This window comes from Barbus barbus (genome assembly GCF_936440315.1).
Source record: "Barbus barbus genome assembly, chromosome: 41".
Lineage (NCBI taxonomy): Eukaryota > Metazoa > Chordata > Actinopteri > Cypriniformes > Cyprinidae > Barbus > Barbus barbus.
The window spans coordinates 24,025,732-24,042,008 of NC_136719.1; the positions used below are offsets into that span (position 1 = coordinate 24,025,732).

The 16,277-nt window shown below is 40.4% G+C and overlaps 2 protein-coding genes across 2 annotated transcripts in view; both read right to left on the reverse strand.

Annotated features, from left to right (window-relative positions):
- LOC306860178 (protein shisa-like-2A) overlaps positions 1 to 16,277 on the reverse strand; it is a 42,379-nt gene that overhangs the window by 9,322 nt on the left and 16,780 nt on the right. The gene's annotated exons all lie outside the window — the stretch shown is intronic.
- LOC306860179 (uncharacterized protein) lies at positions 9,055 to 11,871 on the reverse strand. The gene is made up of 4 exons (XM_079401743.1): positions 11,839 to 11,871; positions 10,481 to 10,623; positions 10,033 to 10,404; positions 9,055 to 9,364 (listed from the first exon to the last, which is right to left on the reverse strand). The coding sequence occupies exons 2-3, from the start codon at positions 10,605 to 10,607 to the stop codon at positions 10,217 to 10,219; spliced, it is 315 nt and encodes a 104-aa protein (XP_079257869.1). The 5' UTR covers positions 10,608 to 10,623; positions 11,839 to 11,871; the 3' UTR covers positions 9,055 to 9,364; positions 10,033 to 10,216.

Consider the following 16,277-nt stretch of genomic DNA (forward strand, 5'->3'; position numbering starts at 1 on the left):
ATACAGTTCACGAAGCGCGTCTTTAGCGTTTGCACACGGGGGGATGTAAACCGCTACAATAACAATGGCCGTGAACTCCCGCGGCAGATAGAACGGTCGACACTTCACAAACATAAACTCCACCAGCGATGAACAGTGTTTTGATAATACACAATGACGCACTGTGTCTTAAAAGCCTTTACTGCATGGAAGAATCGCACACTGTGAGCATTTGTGAGCTATAGCTACACTTTATAAAGACTCTCAGTGTGATATTTTCCCAGTCTGAATGCCTTGGGCTATTTCTTGTGTTAGATATATATCTGAGCATTATGGTGCATTATCAAGAGTTTTGAGGATGTTTTTGCACAGTTCTCATGGGGCATTTTAGAATTTACATTATAATACAAGTTGCACAAGGCGAAATTGCCTTTTAATATTCATACATTCAAATACTGTCATGCATGATAAGAGGAACTAATTTGTAGGCCTATGGGTTTATCATTAGTATACAATAATATCCAAACAATGTTTGCACAGACCATATTCAAGATTTTTATTTGTCACATACACAATTATACAGGATATAACCAGCAGTGAAATGTAGGTCAGGTCTACTCCAAGGACAGTGCAATTATAAAGTATACAGATATAAAGAAAAAGAAAAGTAGAAAAAATAAGAGAATAAAATAAAATAAAAGATAAAAAATATAAATATAAATATAAATATAAATGTGCAGGTCAGTATGTTGTTGACTTAAATAGTAATAAGAGGAATGTGCAAAAAGAATGTGCAAAAAGTTATTTAAATAGCAGCAATATGAGGTAGAGAAAATAGCAGCAATATGAGGTAGAGAAAAATTATGAATAGCTATTGATATGGTGATATTTACATGGAGTCACGGAGTTAAGAGTTTTGGAGCTTGATGGCCTGGGGGAAGAAGCTCCTCCTAAGTCTCTCAGTTTTTGCCATCAGGCTACGGAAGCGCTTACCAGATGGAAGCAAAGTGAATAGTCGGTTACCAGGGTGATTTGAGTCCTTGATGATTTTGACAGCTCTATTTTTGCAGCGTTTGAGGTAGATGTCCTGCAGAGAGGGGAGAGCAGACCCTGACATGCGCTCAGCTAAGCGCACAACTCTCTGTAGTGCTTTGCAGTCCTGATTGGAGCTGTTTCCATACCACACTGAGATGCACTGAGTCAATACACTTTCTATGGTCCCTGAATAGAAAGTTTTCAGGATTGCTGTTGAGACCCTGAATTTCCTCAGCTGTCGCAGATGGTTCAGTCTTTGCCTGGCTTTCTTAACCTGTGCTTGGATGTGTGTAGTCCAAGTCAGGTTCTCGGAGATGTTTACACCGAGGTACTTGAAGCTATTCACTCTCTCCACAGGGGTTCCACTGATCATAAGAGGAGTGTAGGGCTGCTGCTGTCTCTTCCTAAAGTCCATGATCAGCTCTTTAGTTTTGCTCACATTCAGAGAGAGACAGTTGTCCTGGCACCATGATGTGAGTCTCTCTACCTCGTCCAAGTAAGCGGTCCCATCATTGTTGGAGATGAGGCCCAGAACCACAGTATCATCAGCGAATTTGACAATAGATGTGGAGCTGTGAGAGGACACGCAGTCATGCGTGTAGAGAGAGTAGAGCAGGGGACTCAGGACACAGCCCTGTGGGGCTCCTACGTTCAGGGTGATGGGGTTTGAGGTGAACTGCCCAACTTTCACCACTTGAGGTCTGCCGGTGAGGAAGTCTTGAATCCAGTCACAGAGTGAGGAGTTTAGGCCAAGGTCTGTGAGTTTAGAAGCCAGCTTGATGGGGACTATAGTGTTGAAAGCTGAGCAATAGTCAATGAATAGCAGCCTTACATAATTCCCATTGTTGCGGTCCAAGTGTGTGAGGGAAGAGTGGAGGACGTGAGAGATTGCATCGTCCGTAGATCTGTTTGGGCGATAGGCAAACTGAAGAGGGTCCAAAGTATCAGGTATGGAGGAGCAGATGTGGCTCTTTACAAGTCTCTCAAAAACCTTCATGACTATAGATGTGAGGGCAACTGGGCGATAGTCATTCAGGCAAGAGGGTATAATACCTAAAGAAGAACATACATGAACAAAATGAGTCATTCATACTATTAGATGAGTTTAGAGTGAGATGATGAAAAAAATAGCTCTCTGTTTGATCAATGGTGGCCTGGGCTACACAACAATGACTTAACATGAAATCTTCACTTCAAGACAAAGTGACTTCTCAAGCCGAACTTGGCTGCTTCGGTTTGATGCTCCTTGGTACTTTTTCTGTTTTTGTTTGTTTGTCCTGTCTTAAGCAACGTTTTTCCGATCAGCTTCACTAGAAACGAACTCTTGGACATAAGAAATAGCACACCAAATAACCTTTTGCCGACGTTTGAACATTCGGACGTTTTACTGGACATTTTAGTTGGAGGAGCTGCGTTTCTATACAAGCTCTCCAGGCAACGGTCAAAAATGTAAATGTGCAGTATTTCTGAAAAAAAAGAAAGAAAACAAAAAAATACTTTTTTTAAAATATAAAATCAATTAATTGGAGATGCTTTTGATTATTAAAATTTAATGGAACCATTAAAATGGAATCCAGAAAATAAAGGAAAACAGAATTTGGGAAAGCTAAAACTGTAAAACTCAATTAATTAGACAGGCTTAATTTAACAATTAAACAGAGTATAGAAAAATGAAAATGAAAAAAACTGAATTTGAAAATAAAGCGGATTTCATAGGGCCCTATAATTATAATACATTTTTTTTTTGTGGTAATAAAAATAGAGTGAACAATAGCTTTTAAAATGCCTTAAAATACATATATAATGTCAATGATGCAAGAATAATTAGTTCAAATAAAGTATCAAAAGCAAGAAATCATATGGTTTTATTGAACAAAACTGTTAAAATACATAATGTATTATAAACAATATAATTAAGTATGTCCCTTCACAATAGAGCTGGGGCCTGTACCATGATGGTAGATGAACAAATTCGCAGTTACAGGATTAGTTTTGAGTTGACAAAACCAAACCTCTCCAATCCGGCTTTGTTGGTACCATGATGCTGATCATCAACTTTCTTTGTCAACTCAGGCTTTGATCCTGAGTTTGTGGAGCACGTGCACATGAATGTGTGACATCACTGGTGAACAGCCAATCACGAGCCTTGGTTAAAGGTTAAAAGTTTTGCTAAAAGTTAAGAGATTGAAGAATATGATGAATTTAAATGCATTTACAATGAACAAATACTTGTTCATGAAAGGGGACAAATAAAATAAATGATCTTGCTTTATCAGTGCAGTCACAAGTTAAACTTAAGTTAGTTTATATAGTTGGAAATATAAAGCGATATTTTATATCGCTTTATAAATAAGGTACACCTTTTTATTTAATTTCATATATCAATTCCTTAAAGGTACATATTAATATCTAATGGTATATTTTAGTACCTAAATGGTTCCAGTTTACTACCTTTTAAAAGGGTATCACCCAGTGGCACCTTTTATCTTTTTTCAGAGAGTACACAGACAGAAAATAAAAAGGAGTAGAGCTGTGTTAGTTACTGATGAGATGAATATAATTCTTCTAAACAAACTTTAATTAAATGTGGTGTGTAGGTGGATGGGTCATTCTCTAAATGGAAACAGATGAAAAAACCCATCTATTAACCTTGACACCACATTTCATGTAATAAAACGCAAGAATCACATTATTCGCAAAAAAAAGGTCAGAGGATGGCCGAGAGATGAAAAGAAAAGAAAAGAAAAACAACCCCTGCAATACCTTTACACATTGATTTCTAGATCTCCTGTGAATCTGTTTCATGTTGAAAACAAAAAAACGCAATGGATGGGGTCTCTGTAAAATAACAAAAATTGATGTCTCGGGTCTTTTTGCAGAGTTTTAGAAGAAGAAAACATGAGACGCTAAAGGCCATGGGAAGAGGTGCACTGCAGACGAAATTATATCAATTATTTGTGTCACAGACAGAACAGGGTGAGAATGACAATGATAAAAATGGAGGCAGTGGGACGGCAGACCATCCTCGTCCTCTCATCCTCCAGCTGAATGAGGGATTGTTTTGCGGTGGGTGTTTTAAAAGTTAATTTGTAATGAGTTGAGGTGTAGGCTTTGGATTTTTAATGTTCTGTGTGTCCAAAACATATTCAAAATAAATAATTTGACATGGTGGATAATTCAGGAGAAATGGCAAGAAAGGTATTTGATCTGTGAGGTCAAATCCCACCGTTTAATCACAACCTGTGGCTGTGGTAAAAGTGGGCAATGCTAAACGACACTATGAGATGCACTGGATGGCTTAGGATGGAAAAAGAAAATAAGGAGTGGAGTGATATTTATTGTCTGCTATAATATACTATAATCTAATATAATATGGGGCAGTCGTGGCCTAATGCTTAGAGAGTTGGACTAACCCAAAGGTCGCGGGATTGAGTCTCAGGTCTGGCGGGGATTGTAGGTGGGGGAGTGAATAACCAACACTCTCTTCCACCCTCAATACCACAACTGAGGTGAGACCCTTGAGCAAGGCACCGAACCCCCAACTGCTCCGGGGGTGTGTTCACTACTGTGTGTGTGTGTGCACTTGGATGGGTTAAATGCAGAGCACAAATTCCGAATATGGGTCACCATACTTGGCCACACGTCACGTCACGTCACTTCACATTCACATTCACATTTGCTACTTTGACAATGTGTGAGCTTGCAAAAACATGTCTTAAGAGTATCTAAGCCTTCGGTGTTGGATAAAGGCTAAAATGCAGTTATAAGATATAGAGGCAAAAAATGCCCTGTAAGAGATCTTGTTTTGATGTCATGATATAGTTAATATCTCACAAACAAGATTGTTGTTTTCCTGAATATCAGCGTGATTGCAAATTAATGGATTTTATACAACATCTCAACAAACAAGACATTAGTATTAAAGGGGACCTGTTATGCAAAAATCAATTTCATAAGGTGTTTGAACACAGTTGTGTGGCCACAGTGTGTGAAAACAACCAGCCTACGGTAAAAATACACCCACTTATTGTTTTATAATCCCAATCAATCATAAACAGTCTCTCTAAACAAGCGATTCCAGATTCTCCCTAGTTACACATCATTTTACACTCTAAAAAGTGCTGGGTTATTTCTGTAAACATAATTTTGGGTTAATTGTGGTGGGTCATAATTCTGGGTTATTTGAGGTACTGTAAACACACACAGATGAGCTGCTCATGCTGGGTCAAATGGACTGCAAGGGGTTCTTTCACCACTGAACACCTGGTTTGGGTTATTTTGACCCAACCGGTTTGTTTATTTTTTCTCTTCATTGAATTTTATGGATTCTTCACTCGTCTCGTCGTCAGACGGTCACACAACTCGCAGCAAGCAGGATTATAAGGTAAATTAATATGATGATATGATGATTTATCTCTATTTTTAATATATATATACTTATTTTAACGCCTCATGGAAAAGGTATGACTGAAAACTCATCTCTTTCGACATTGCTTGACTTCATCCTAAACTAAAAAAAAAAAACTTTATCTTTCTCTTTATTTATTCCTTCTCTTGCTAGCTTGTACTTATTTGAACAATGCCTCAGACTTGGTGTTACGAGCACTTCGTCTGTCTGAATTCCACAAAATACACTTAAACGTTATTTAAGTCAACTTAAATGTTACAACTTGTAAAAATGTAAGTTATGTTGCAAGACTAAGTGTTGTGTAATTAACAGGAGGGGACCAACATGGTGATGCCTTCCTGCACATTTTGTGCCTTGGTGACAAAACAACGACATCCCACACCTTCGCCATTGTTTTGGGCCATGCCATTGAAACGGACTTGTTACTTGAGGCTGTTTATCTTTTTCAAGTCCTTTTTTGTGCTTGATGTTAGCTACACATAAGCATCGTTCAGACTGTCAGCCCAAATCCGATTTTGTGCATATCCGGATGGAATCTGAGTTGAATTACTGTCTGTCCACACAGCATATTGCAACTGTTCAAATCCGATTTGTGCGTCCATAAATGCTCTTTCATTTTTACTGAATGTGCATTGGTTTCTATGGTAATGCCGTTCCGTTATTATGCCTACGCTAATAACAACAGTAACAGCAATACAGTTTGCAATACAGATGTTGTCTTGTGAGGCAGCGGCAGAAACGCAGGAAGCTTGAATGTGTGGCTTTATTCCGTGCTGCCGTCTTTTTTTTTTTTTTTTTGTCTCCGCTACATTCAAAACACAAAGAGGTACGTATTGCAGTATATTGTTTTTTCCTGCTTGACTTGCACTTCGCAACAACACAAGCTTGTTTCTGCAAAGATGTTCAGCATGTTTTCTGCAAAAAGGTCTGACGTGTTTATGTTGTACGTGGCGTGAGGGTGTGAAAAAGCTACGCTGAATCCGATCTGACCGGTCAGACTGAAACGGATTTCCAGAAACGCGATTTGAATAGGATTCCAAACCACATACGAATGTAGCTCGAAATGGATTCGCACAAATCGGATTTCATGTAGTGCGTTGCCGTTCAGACTATTTAAATATGATCGGATTTCAATCAGATTTGCACAAAAATCGAATTTGGGCTGACAGTCTGAACGAGGCTTAACATCTTCCTTTCTGGGAATTTCTCCAGCATGCAGTATATCATATTGATGGCAACAGTATTTGAGGGCAACAGTTTTTTCTGGCCACTTGTAACGTTTGAATTTTTTGTCACGTATCGTCTGTTGTAGGTCTCTTTGTTTGGCTTCCCAGACACCAAAATTGCTGTGGCCCAGATCCGGCCCACACTTGACGTTTTCATCTGGCCCACATACCGCGTGGAATGATGGCACTTGGGCGGTCCGCTCCTGTTTGCCAGATTTGGGCCACAATTAAGCCATAGCAATGCCGCATGTCAGCCGTAAAAAAAACAAATGAAGCAGAACTGGCCCACATCTGGCCCAGACACCAAAATTGCTGTGGCCCAGATCCGGCCCACACTTGACACTTTCATCTGGCCCACATACCGCGTGGAATGATGGCACTTGGGCGGTCCGCTCCTGTTTGCCAGATTTGGGCCACAATTAAGCCATAGCAATGCCGCATGTCAGCCGTAAAAAAAACAAATGAAGCAGAACTTGCCCACATCTGGCCCAGACACCAAAATTGCTGTGGCCCAGATCCGGCCCACACTTGACACTTTCATCTGGCCCACATACCGCGTGGAATGATGGCACTTGGGCGGTCCGCTCCTGTTCGCCAGATTTGGGCCACAATTAAGCCATAGCAATGCCGCATGTCAGCCGTAAAAAAAAACAAATGAAGCAGAACTGGCCCACATCTGGCCCAGACACCAAAATTGGTGTGGCCCAGATCCAACCCACACTTGACGTTTTCATCTGGCCCACATACCGCGTGGAATGATGGCACTTGGGCGGTCCGCTCCTGTTTGCCAGATTTGGGCCACAATTAAGCCATAGCAATGCCGCATGTCAGCCGTAAACAAAACAAATGTAGCAGAACTGGCCAAGTGTGGGCCGGATCTGGGCCACAGCAATTTTGGTGTCTGGGCCAGATGTGGGCCAGTTCTGCTTCATTTGTTTTTTTTTTTTATGGCTGACATGCGGCTTTGCTATGGCTTAATTGTGGCCCAAATCTGGCAAACAGGAGCGGACCGCCCAAGTGCCATCATTCCACGCGGTATGTGGGCCAGATGAAAGTGTCAAGTGTGGGCCGGATCTGGGCCACAGCAATTTTGGTGTCTGGGCCAGATGTGGGCCAGTTCTGCTACATTTGTTTTGTTTACGGCTGACATGCGGCATTGCTATGGCTTAATTGTGGCCCAAATCTGGCAATCAGGAGCGGACCAAGTGCCATCATTCCACGCGGTATGTGGGCCAGATGAAAACGTCAAGTGTGGGCCAGATCTGGGCCACAGCAATTTTGGTGTCTGGGCCAGATGTGGGCCAGTTCTGCTTCATTTGTTTTGTTTACGGCTGACATGCGGCATTGCTATGGCTTAATTGTGGCCCAAATCTGGCAAACAGGAGCGGACCGCCCAAGTGCCATCATTCCACGCGGTATGTGGGCCAGATGAAAATGTGAAGTGTGGGCCGGATCTGGGCCACAGCAATTTTGGTGTCTGGGCCAGATGTGGGCCAGTTCTGCTTCATTTGTTTTGTTTATGGCTGACATGCGGCATTGCTTTGGCCTAATTGTGGCCCAAATCTGGCAAACAGGAGCGGACCGCCCAAGTGCCATCATTCCACGCGGTATGTGGGCCAGATGAAAATGTCAAGTGTGGGCCAGATCTGGGCCACAGCAATTTTGGTGTCTGGGCCAGATGTGGGCCAGTTCTGCTTCATTTGTTTTGTTTACGGCTGACATGCGGCATTGCTATGGCTTAATTGTGGTCCAAATCTGGCAAACAGGAGCGGACCGCCCAAGTGCCATCATTCCACGCGGTATGTGGGCCAGATGAAAACGTAAAGTGTGGGCCGGATCTGGGCCACAGCAATTTTGGTGTCTGGGCCAGATGTGGGCCAGTTCTGCTTCATTTGTTTTGTTTATGGCTGACATGCGGCATTGCTTTGGCCTAATTGTGGCCCAAATCTGGCAAACAGGAGCGGACCGCCCAAGTGCCATCATTCCACGCGGTATGTGGGCCAGATGAACATTATGGCACTTAAGGCAGTCCACTCCTGTTTGCCAGATTTGGGCCACAATTAAGCCATAGCAATGCCACATGTAACCCAACAACAAACCAAATAAACCACACCTGGCCACAGTTGATTTTTATACAAACCCTGGTCTTTCCCAACATTCCTCATGCAGCATGGAATGGTGGCACTTTTGCAATGCACTCCTGTTTGCCAGATCTGCTCCACATGTAGGCCAGTTGTTCAGCCACATGTTAGCCAAGAATTACATAAATAAACCATAACTGTGTGTTTTTGTGTGTGCATGCTGTGCCATATCATTGACACTAAGAGATATAAACTAAAGAGAAATTTAAAAATGCCCCCTTTTTATGTTAAGAGAAGTTACAACAGATGATTTAAACACGTTTCTGAAAACATTTGCATTATTTATTAATATTGTCAAAGAACAACCAAGTGCAAGTTTCCATTTTCAAAACTGGAAAGCAATCTAAAAAAAAAAAAATAGCAATAATAATAAAAACACAAAATATGTGCATATAAAGCATCTTAGAACTAAACAAAAAACAAAACAAAACATGTTTCCAGTTGGTCATCCAAAAAAAAACAGACAACGCAGAAGTAAACACACTAGAAGACATTGGCAAATGGAGCCATCCAAAATTAAAGAATTTGACCACCTTGGCTGGGCCCATCTGCGTCATCATGGCAATCTTGCAAGCCTTTATTGGATACACACAAAAACAAAGTACACTGTTGAATGCTGATTTTACAATAGTGTTTTAATAGCAATAGCACATTAATACTGAATGGGGAAAAAATGGACTGGAACTACCAGTGCATTAAACAGTTTGGTAACTCTAAGGCCTTAATTGTTAACATTAATTAATGTATTAACTAGTATTAACTAACATGAACTGCATTATTTATTAAGCTTTTTTAATGTTACAGTCATTCACTGTTTGTTCATGTTAGTTCAACCATAAGTTTATCAAGTGACGAGAATACTTTTTGTGCGCAAAAAAACAAACAAAAATAACGACTTTATTCCACTATTCATTTTCGGCTGCTTGTTGTTTTTGTTTTATCGAGTCAGGCAGAGTACATCAAAATGATTATCTGTGATCATTTCATTTACAATAACTGCTTTGGGTGCGAGTGATCTAATATTTAGGAGCCCAAGCTTTAAAAATAGTTTTTGTTCGTTTATTTTGCGTTTTTCTGGTTTAATAACGGTCAGATTTTTTCTAGATCCTGCATTAAATTTATATTTAGACCTCGCTATTCGGGGAACAGACACAGTCTGTATAGATTGGACAACGCAAGTACTTCTATCTTTTAAGTGGGTAGAACAAAAGTCATCATGGCAGTTATTTGAGAATTGGCTTACTAGTCAGATGGAGCGTAGCGTCCTGGAGATGTTGTCCGACAGGAGTTCCGCTCCGACTCTGCTGGGGTGCAGGCCATCAGCACGAAAAAGCCTAGGACGCTCCCAGAAAAGATTCCAATTATTAACAAAGAGCAGTTTCTGTTCTTTATACCATGACAATAACCATTCGTTTAAAGCAAACAGTCTACTGAACCTTTCGTTTCCTTGTCGATACGTGGGAAGCAGTCCTAACACGATGATCGTCGCCGCGGGCGATGTGCTGCGTACCGTCTCGATCAGGCTCCTGTAGTCCCTCTTCAGTGTCTCCATCTGCCGCAGCTTGATGTCGTTTGCCCCCGCGTGCAGCACGACAGCACCGATGTTCTCGTTGCCCTTCAGGATCGCGGGTAAACATTCGCAGAAACATTGAGAACACGAGCACCGGGGAAACAGTGAGTGTGCGCTCTACCTTCAGCTGACGTAGCACGGACGTGCCGGACGATGGAGCCTCCGACGATCACAGCATCGCGTTCCGTCTCGCGGAGGGGGGCGAAGCGGTTTCGGGTGGAGATGAAGGACATCTGGGAAGATCGCATTCTGGGTGCACAGGGTCTGTGCAGAGAAACACACGGAGTAGAGGTAGACTAACAAATCTAAGATCAGATTCAATCTCTTTTAGTAGTGACACAATGTCATCATGGTCAGAGTTTGAGGCCGAACAAGTAATAATGTTAGTCGAACGATTTTGGAAAATAATCTAAATGTGTTTTTTATTTAAAAATTAATTTTTTTTACTTTTTTTTTTTTTTTACTAATAATGCGATTTAATATACTAGTTGTTTAAGCTCTTTATCTTCTGTATTATTCAACAAAGACAAGCAATAAATCATTGTATAATATGGCTGGGAACTGGGAATCTTTAGTCACCTCATGATCATGATTGAGTCACCTCAAAAATTTTTTTGGATGGAATTACATACTGTATGTATTTATAAGAACTGTTTAAAAATAATAATTACACTTTAAAGTTTTAAGTTTTACACTTTAAATTACACTTTTAAATTGTAGCTTATATAAACGAACAAAACAAAAAAAATATTCCTTGATACTTTTTTATTTTGTACCACATGAAATGTATCAGCAGCTTACCTTAATGGTGACAGTGAACTCTAAACTGTAGCATTTTATTTCCACCAGCAGTTTTCTGTAGCAAATCACATTGATATGTGTTATTAAGGTGAAAAACATCCTGACTCAAAACATTAAATGAAAAAAAAAAAAAAAAAAAAAGCAGGCAAACTAATTTTAAAATTACTAGGGTATACTAAAAATGTGAAATACATAGAGTAATAATACCTGAACCAACTTGCTCAATAATATCTATTAGGCTATTGTTACTTTGTAATCATCTAATTTGTGCATTATTGCTAGTTAACGAAAAATGCTGTCACAAAGTAATAAAACTAGTGCAGTTACTGCAGTATTACTGTATGCCCAATGTATAAACATGAATGAAAAATTACACTATAGGCTATTATATATACATTTTTCATTGTTGTGCCAAAATAAGACAAGAGTTAAATACTTTCACCGTGCAGAACTGACTGAAGGTTGGCAAGATCGGAGCAACATGAGCAAATCTAAATGTATTGGCGCGCCGTTCAATCGATACTTGTTCATTTCGCATTCGATAACCATAATAGATCTAGCTTAGAGCTATAAACTGCCAAAATAATGTTACTTCGAAATTAGAAGTTATTCCATTAACTCATACAACATGGATATAACGAAGCAATCGCTAAGAAAATATAAATGTATCGATCTTACCTTGATTGTTTGTTTGCAGTATTCGTCCTCCCTCCAACTGACAATCCTCTGACCTTTTGGTTTCGAGCGCCTTTTTCGCGCCTTACGGCTGTTTAAATTTAAAGGGCCGAATCAGTTTGATTTTTTTTTTCAAAGACAACTTCAAATGCAGTAAATATTTTGTTATTAACAAAATAGAGATCGTATCTCTAATAAATAAGTAAGCTGAAGCAAAAAAATTTGACAATTTTTTCATGAATGCAGGGGGCTGAAAAAGTTAATTATCAAAATAATAATATTTTCTCACAAGAGCTTTGTCGTTCATTTAATCGTATTTCATCAATTATAATGTCAATTAAAATTATATATTTTTTTATCTTTAAGAAAGATTATTTATAGCCTAAAAATGACAGTTGTATAAATGTAAATTATATTAAGCCAGAAATGTGGGCGTGAGACACACGCAATTCAACCAGTTCACACGCTGTGTATTTGGCAATGCCAACCGGGGGCGATTTCGGATACAGCCAAAGTGAAGTTTCCTGCTGCCAGCACGTATAGGCAACATAGATGCGCGAACAAAGTTGACGGAACATTCTCGGCCACTGTACGTTCGTTACTAGGCAACCAACAACATCGCGCGAACACACGTCCTGATGGAGATAGGTTTGAACAAAACCAAAACTAGAAACAGGTTGGCTCTGGACGGAACACTGTCATCCATTATGACAGTGGAAATGTCTGGGAGCCCCCTACCCCTGTTATCAAGGCATCAAAATGTGCAACAAACACTTACAACACAAAACACATTTCATAAGATGGAGTGTGTACTCTTGAGCAATTTGTTATATTTTTGTAATTTGTGTATATTTGTCCTTTTGAAATATAACATTAAAGAGTATTTTTAATGTGATGAATTGCTCTGTCATTTATCAGATTTACCAATTGTTATAATTTCAATTTGTGCTGGTTAATTATGAACAATGGGTAAAATTGGGGCTCCATTAGGGCTCCTCCCCTAACCGCATCAAGATTTTGATAAAACTTGAGAACCCTGAATGTAATAAAATTAAATGTTTATTTATTTATTTAAAATATGTTTATTTCATTTTTTATATATTTTCAATATTTGAATATTTTAATTGGATTATTTTTAAATATTTGAATATTTTAAGGGGGTTTCAAATATTACCCTTTGTGGGGTCACTTGAGACACATAGGAACAGTGAATCACAACCTTTTTGACTTCAATGTCTCCTTATAGTCCTATTCTCCACAACAAATCCAGTACATTTGTTATAAAAATAGCCAAATAATAAGAAATATCTTGATTGACTAATTAGTCATAATTTTAACTCATCTTGAGGCCTCATTGGAAGTTTATCCGTGTCTGCTTTAGAAGTTAGGCCTATATGACACTGCTAGCAAGATAAGCAAGGTTTCACCGAGTAGGCTACAACATGTTCCTGGCTCAACATCTTTATTGATCCTGGAACAGCATTCATATCGACCAATTAGAATTGAAGTTTGAAGTTATGCCAAGTTTAGGCTTTCAACCATGCTTCTAGATCAGTGTTATTATCATTTCCCTCTGATTGTAGGGTTAGGGTTAGGACTATTTTTATGGACAGGAATGATGTTCCAAGATCAACAAAAATATGTTGATACAGTACTTGGCAAAATCATTGTGCCCCAAGCTTTGCACAAACAGCAACTAAAGTATCTTCTTGCACATCCCAAAACCATAAAAAACTCTTCATAAGTTTGAACTTAGACACTTGAACTTTTCGAGACACTCTACCTACAAAACATATGTCAGCAATAGCATATATGTTATAGATGTAAGTACATGTAGCCTCACATCCAGCCTAAGGACATGTCCACCAAAGCGTTTTTAGCCAGCCGAAAATGCTAGGCAATCTACTGAAAACGCCTAGCTGTGGGCGATTGAAAGTGTTTTGGCAGTGCAGCGTTTTTGTTGTTGTTTTTTTTTTTTTTTTTTTGAGACGCTTTGTTGCTATACAGAATATCCGTAGCACAGTTTACTTGTAACTGATTTCGCTGATAATTTGTATAATACTAATAATGTTTGTATAGTACGGATGTCATATGGTATAGACACGTATGTTCGGAAACCAGAAATATAATTTTTCCATCTACTCTGCTATTTGATGTTGTACAGAAAGAATGTTGTGACAGTTGGTCGGTGTGGTATTTTTCCCGCCCCTCCTCCATTGTGATTGGACGGTCTGGTAGAAAGTGACAGTGATGAGCGTTTTAACCAAAGTTTAACATTCTTTAACTCTCGCCGATCTATAAAAAACGCTGAGTGTTCAGCGCTTTATAGCCATAAAAATGCATGGCGTTTTAAAAACGCGGCACTCCCATTGAAAACAATTGAATAAACACACCAGTCGCGTGAAAAAAAACCGCATTGGTGGACACGACACACAGCCTAAGTGCCTGCTGCATCTATACCAAAAAATATTGTTAAATGTTGTTAAAAAAAAATTCAAGGCAGTTTCAAAGTCTGTCCTTTTTAAGCTAAATTAGCCATTGTCAGAAGTGTTGCATCTAAGCCAGAAATGGACTTACCACGTAGGTTTACATTTTTGGGGGGCATATTTCGAATGTGGGCCAAGTTAGACTTACACCCTGATTAGCCAATGCTGACTGTGCCGTATATTTTCCAAATGTGGCCCAAATTATTATGAATTATATGGACCATATTTGCCATGCCATATGGGTGGCACTTTCGGCTCACACCTGAGGCAGTGCCACTGTAGCATATCTTTGCCAAAACTGGCCCAAATACATTCTGAGATAACTGTGCCTTTTTACAGCGTTATATGTGGGCCACTTTTGGCTCACATCCAGATGAGCCAGTGGTCACTCAGCCATATCTTTGCCAAACCTGGCCCAGATGTGTTATAAGATAACTGGGCCACATTTTCAATATTATATGTGGGCCACTTTTGGCTCACATCCAGATGAGCCAGTGGTCACTTAGCCATATCTTTGCCAAACCTGGCCCAGATGTGTTATAAGATAACTGGGCGACACTTGCAACATTATATGTGGGCCACTTTTGGCTCACATCCAGATGAGCCAGTGGTCACTCAGCCATATGAAGTGACATTCAGCCAAGTATGGTGACCCATACTCATACTCGGAATTCGTGCTCTGCATTTAACCCATCCAACGTGCACACACACAGCAGTGAACACACACACCGTGAACATACACCCGGAGCAGTGGGCAGCCATTTTATGCTGCAGCGCCCGGGGAGCAGTTGGGGGTTCGGTGCCTTGCTCAAGGGCACCTCAGTCGTGGTATTGAGGGTGGAGAGAGCGCTGGACATTCACTCCCCCCACCTACAATTCCTGCCGGCCGGAGACTCGAACCCGCAACCTTCGGATTACAAGTCCGACTCTCTAACCATTAGGCCACGACTTCCCCACAATATCTTTGCCAAACCTGGCCCAGATGTGTTATAAGATAAGTGGGCCACATTTTCAATATTATATGTGGGCCACTTTTGGCTCACATCCAGATGAGCCAGTGGTCACTTAGCCATAACTTTGCCAAACCTGGCCCAGATGTGTTATAAGATAACTGGGCCACATTTCCAAATTATATGTGGGCCACTTTTGGCTCACATCCTGATAAGCCAGTGGTCACTCAGCCATATCTTTGCCAAACCTGGCCCAGATATGTTTTGAGATAACTGGGCCAAATTTGCAACATTATATGTGGGCCACTTTTGGCTCACATCCAGATGAGCCAGTGGCCACTGAGCCATATCTTTGCCAAACCTGGCCCAGATGTGTTTTAAGATAACTGGGACACATTTTCAATATTATATGTGGGCCACTTTTGGCTCACATCCTGATGAGCCAGTGGTCGCTCAGCCATATCTTTGCCAAACCTGGCCCAGATATGTTTTGAGATAACTGGGCCAAATTTGCAACATTATATGTGGGCCACTTTTGGCTCACATCCAGATGAGCCAGTGGTCACTGAGCCATATCTTTGCCAAACCTGGCCCAGATGTGTTATAAGATAACTGGGCCACATCTGCAACATTATATGTGGGGTGGGCCACTTTTGGCTCACATCCAGGTGAGCCAGTGGTCACCGAGCCATATCTTTGCCAAACCTGGCCCAGATGTGTTATAAGATAACTGGGCCACATCTGTAACATTATATGTGGGCCACTTTTGGCTCACATCCAGGTGAGCCAGTGGTCACCGAGCCATATCTTTGCCAAACCTGGCCCAGATGTGTTATAAGATAACTGGGCCACATTTTCAACATTATATGTGGGCCACTTTTGGCTCACATCCAGGTGAGCCAGTGGTCACTGAGCCATATATTTGCCAAACCTGACCCAGATGTGTTATAAGATAACTGGGCCACATTTGCAACATTATATGTGGGCCACTTTTGGCTCACATCCA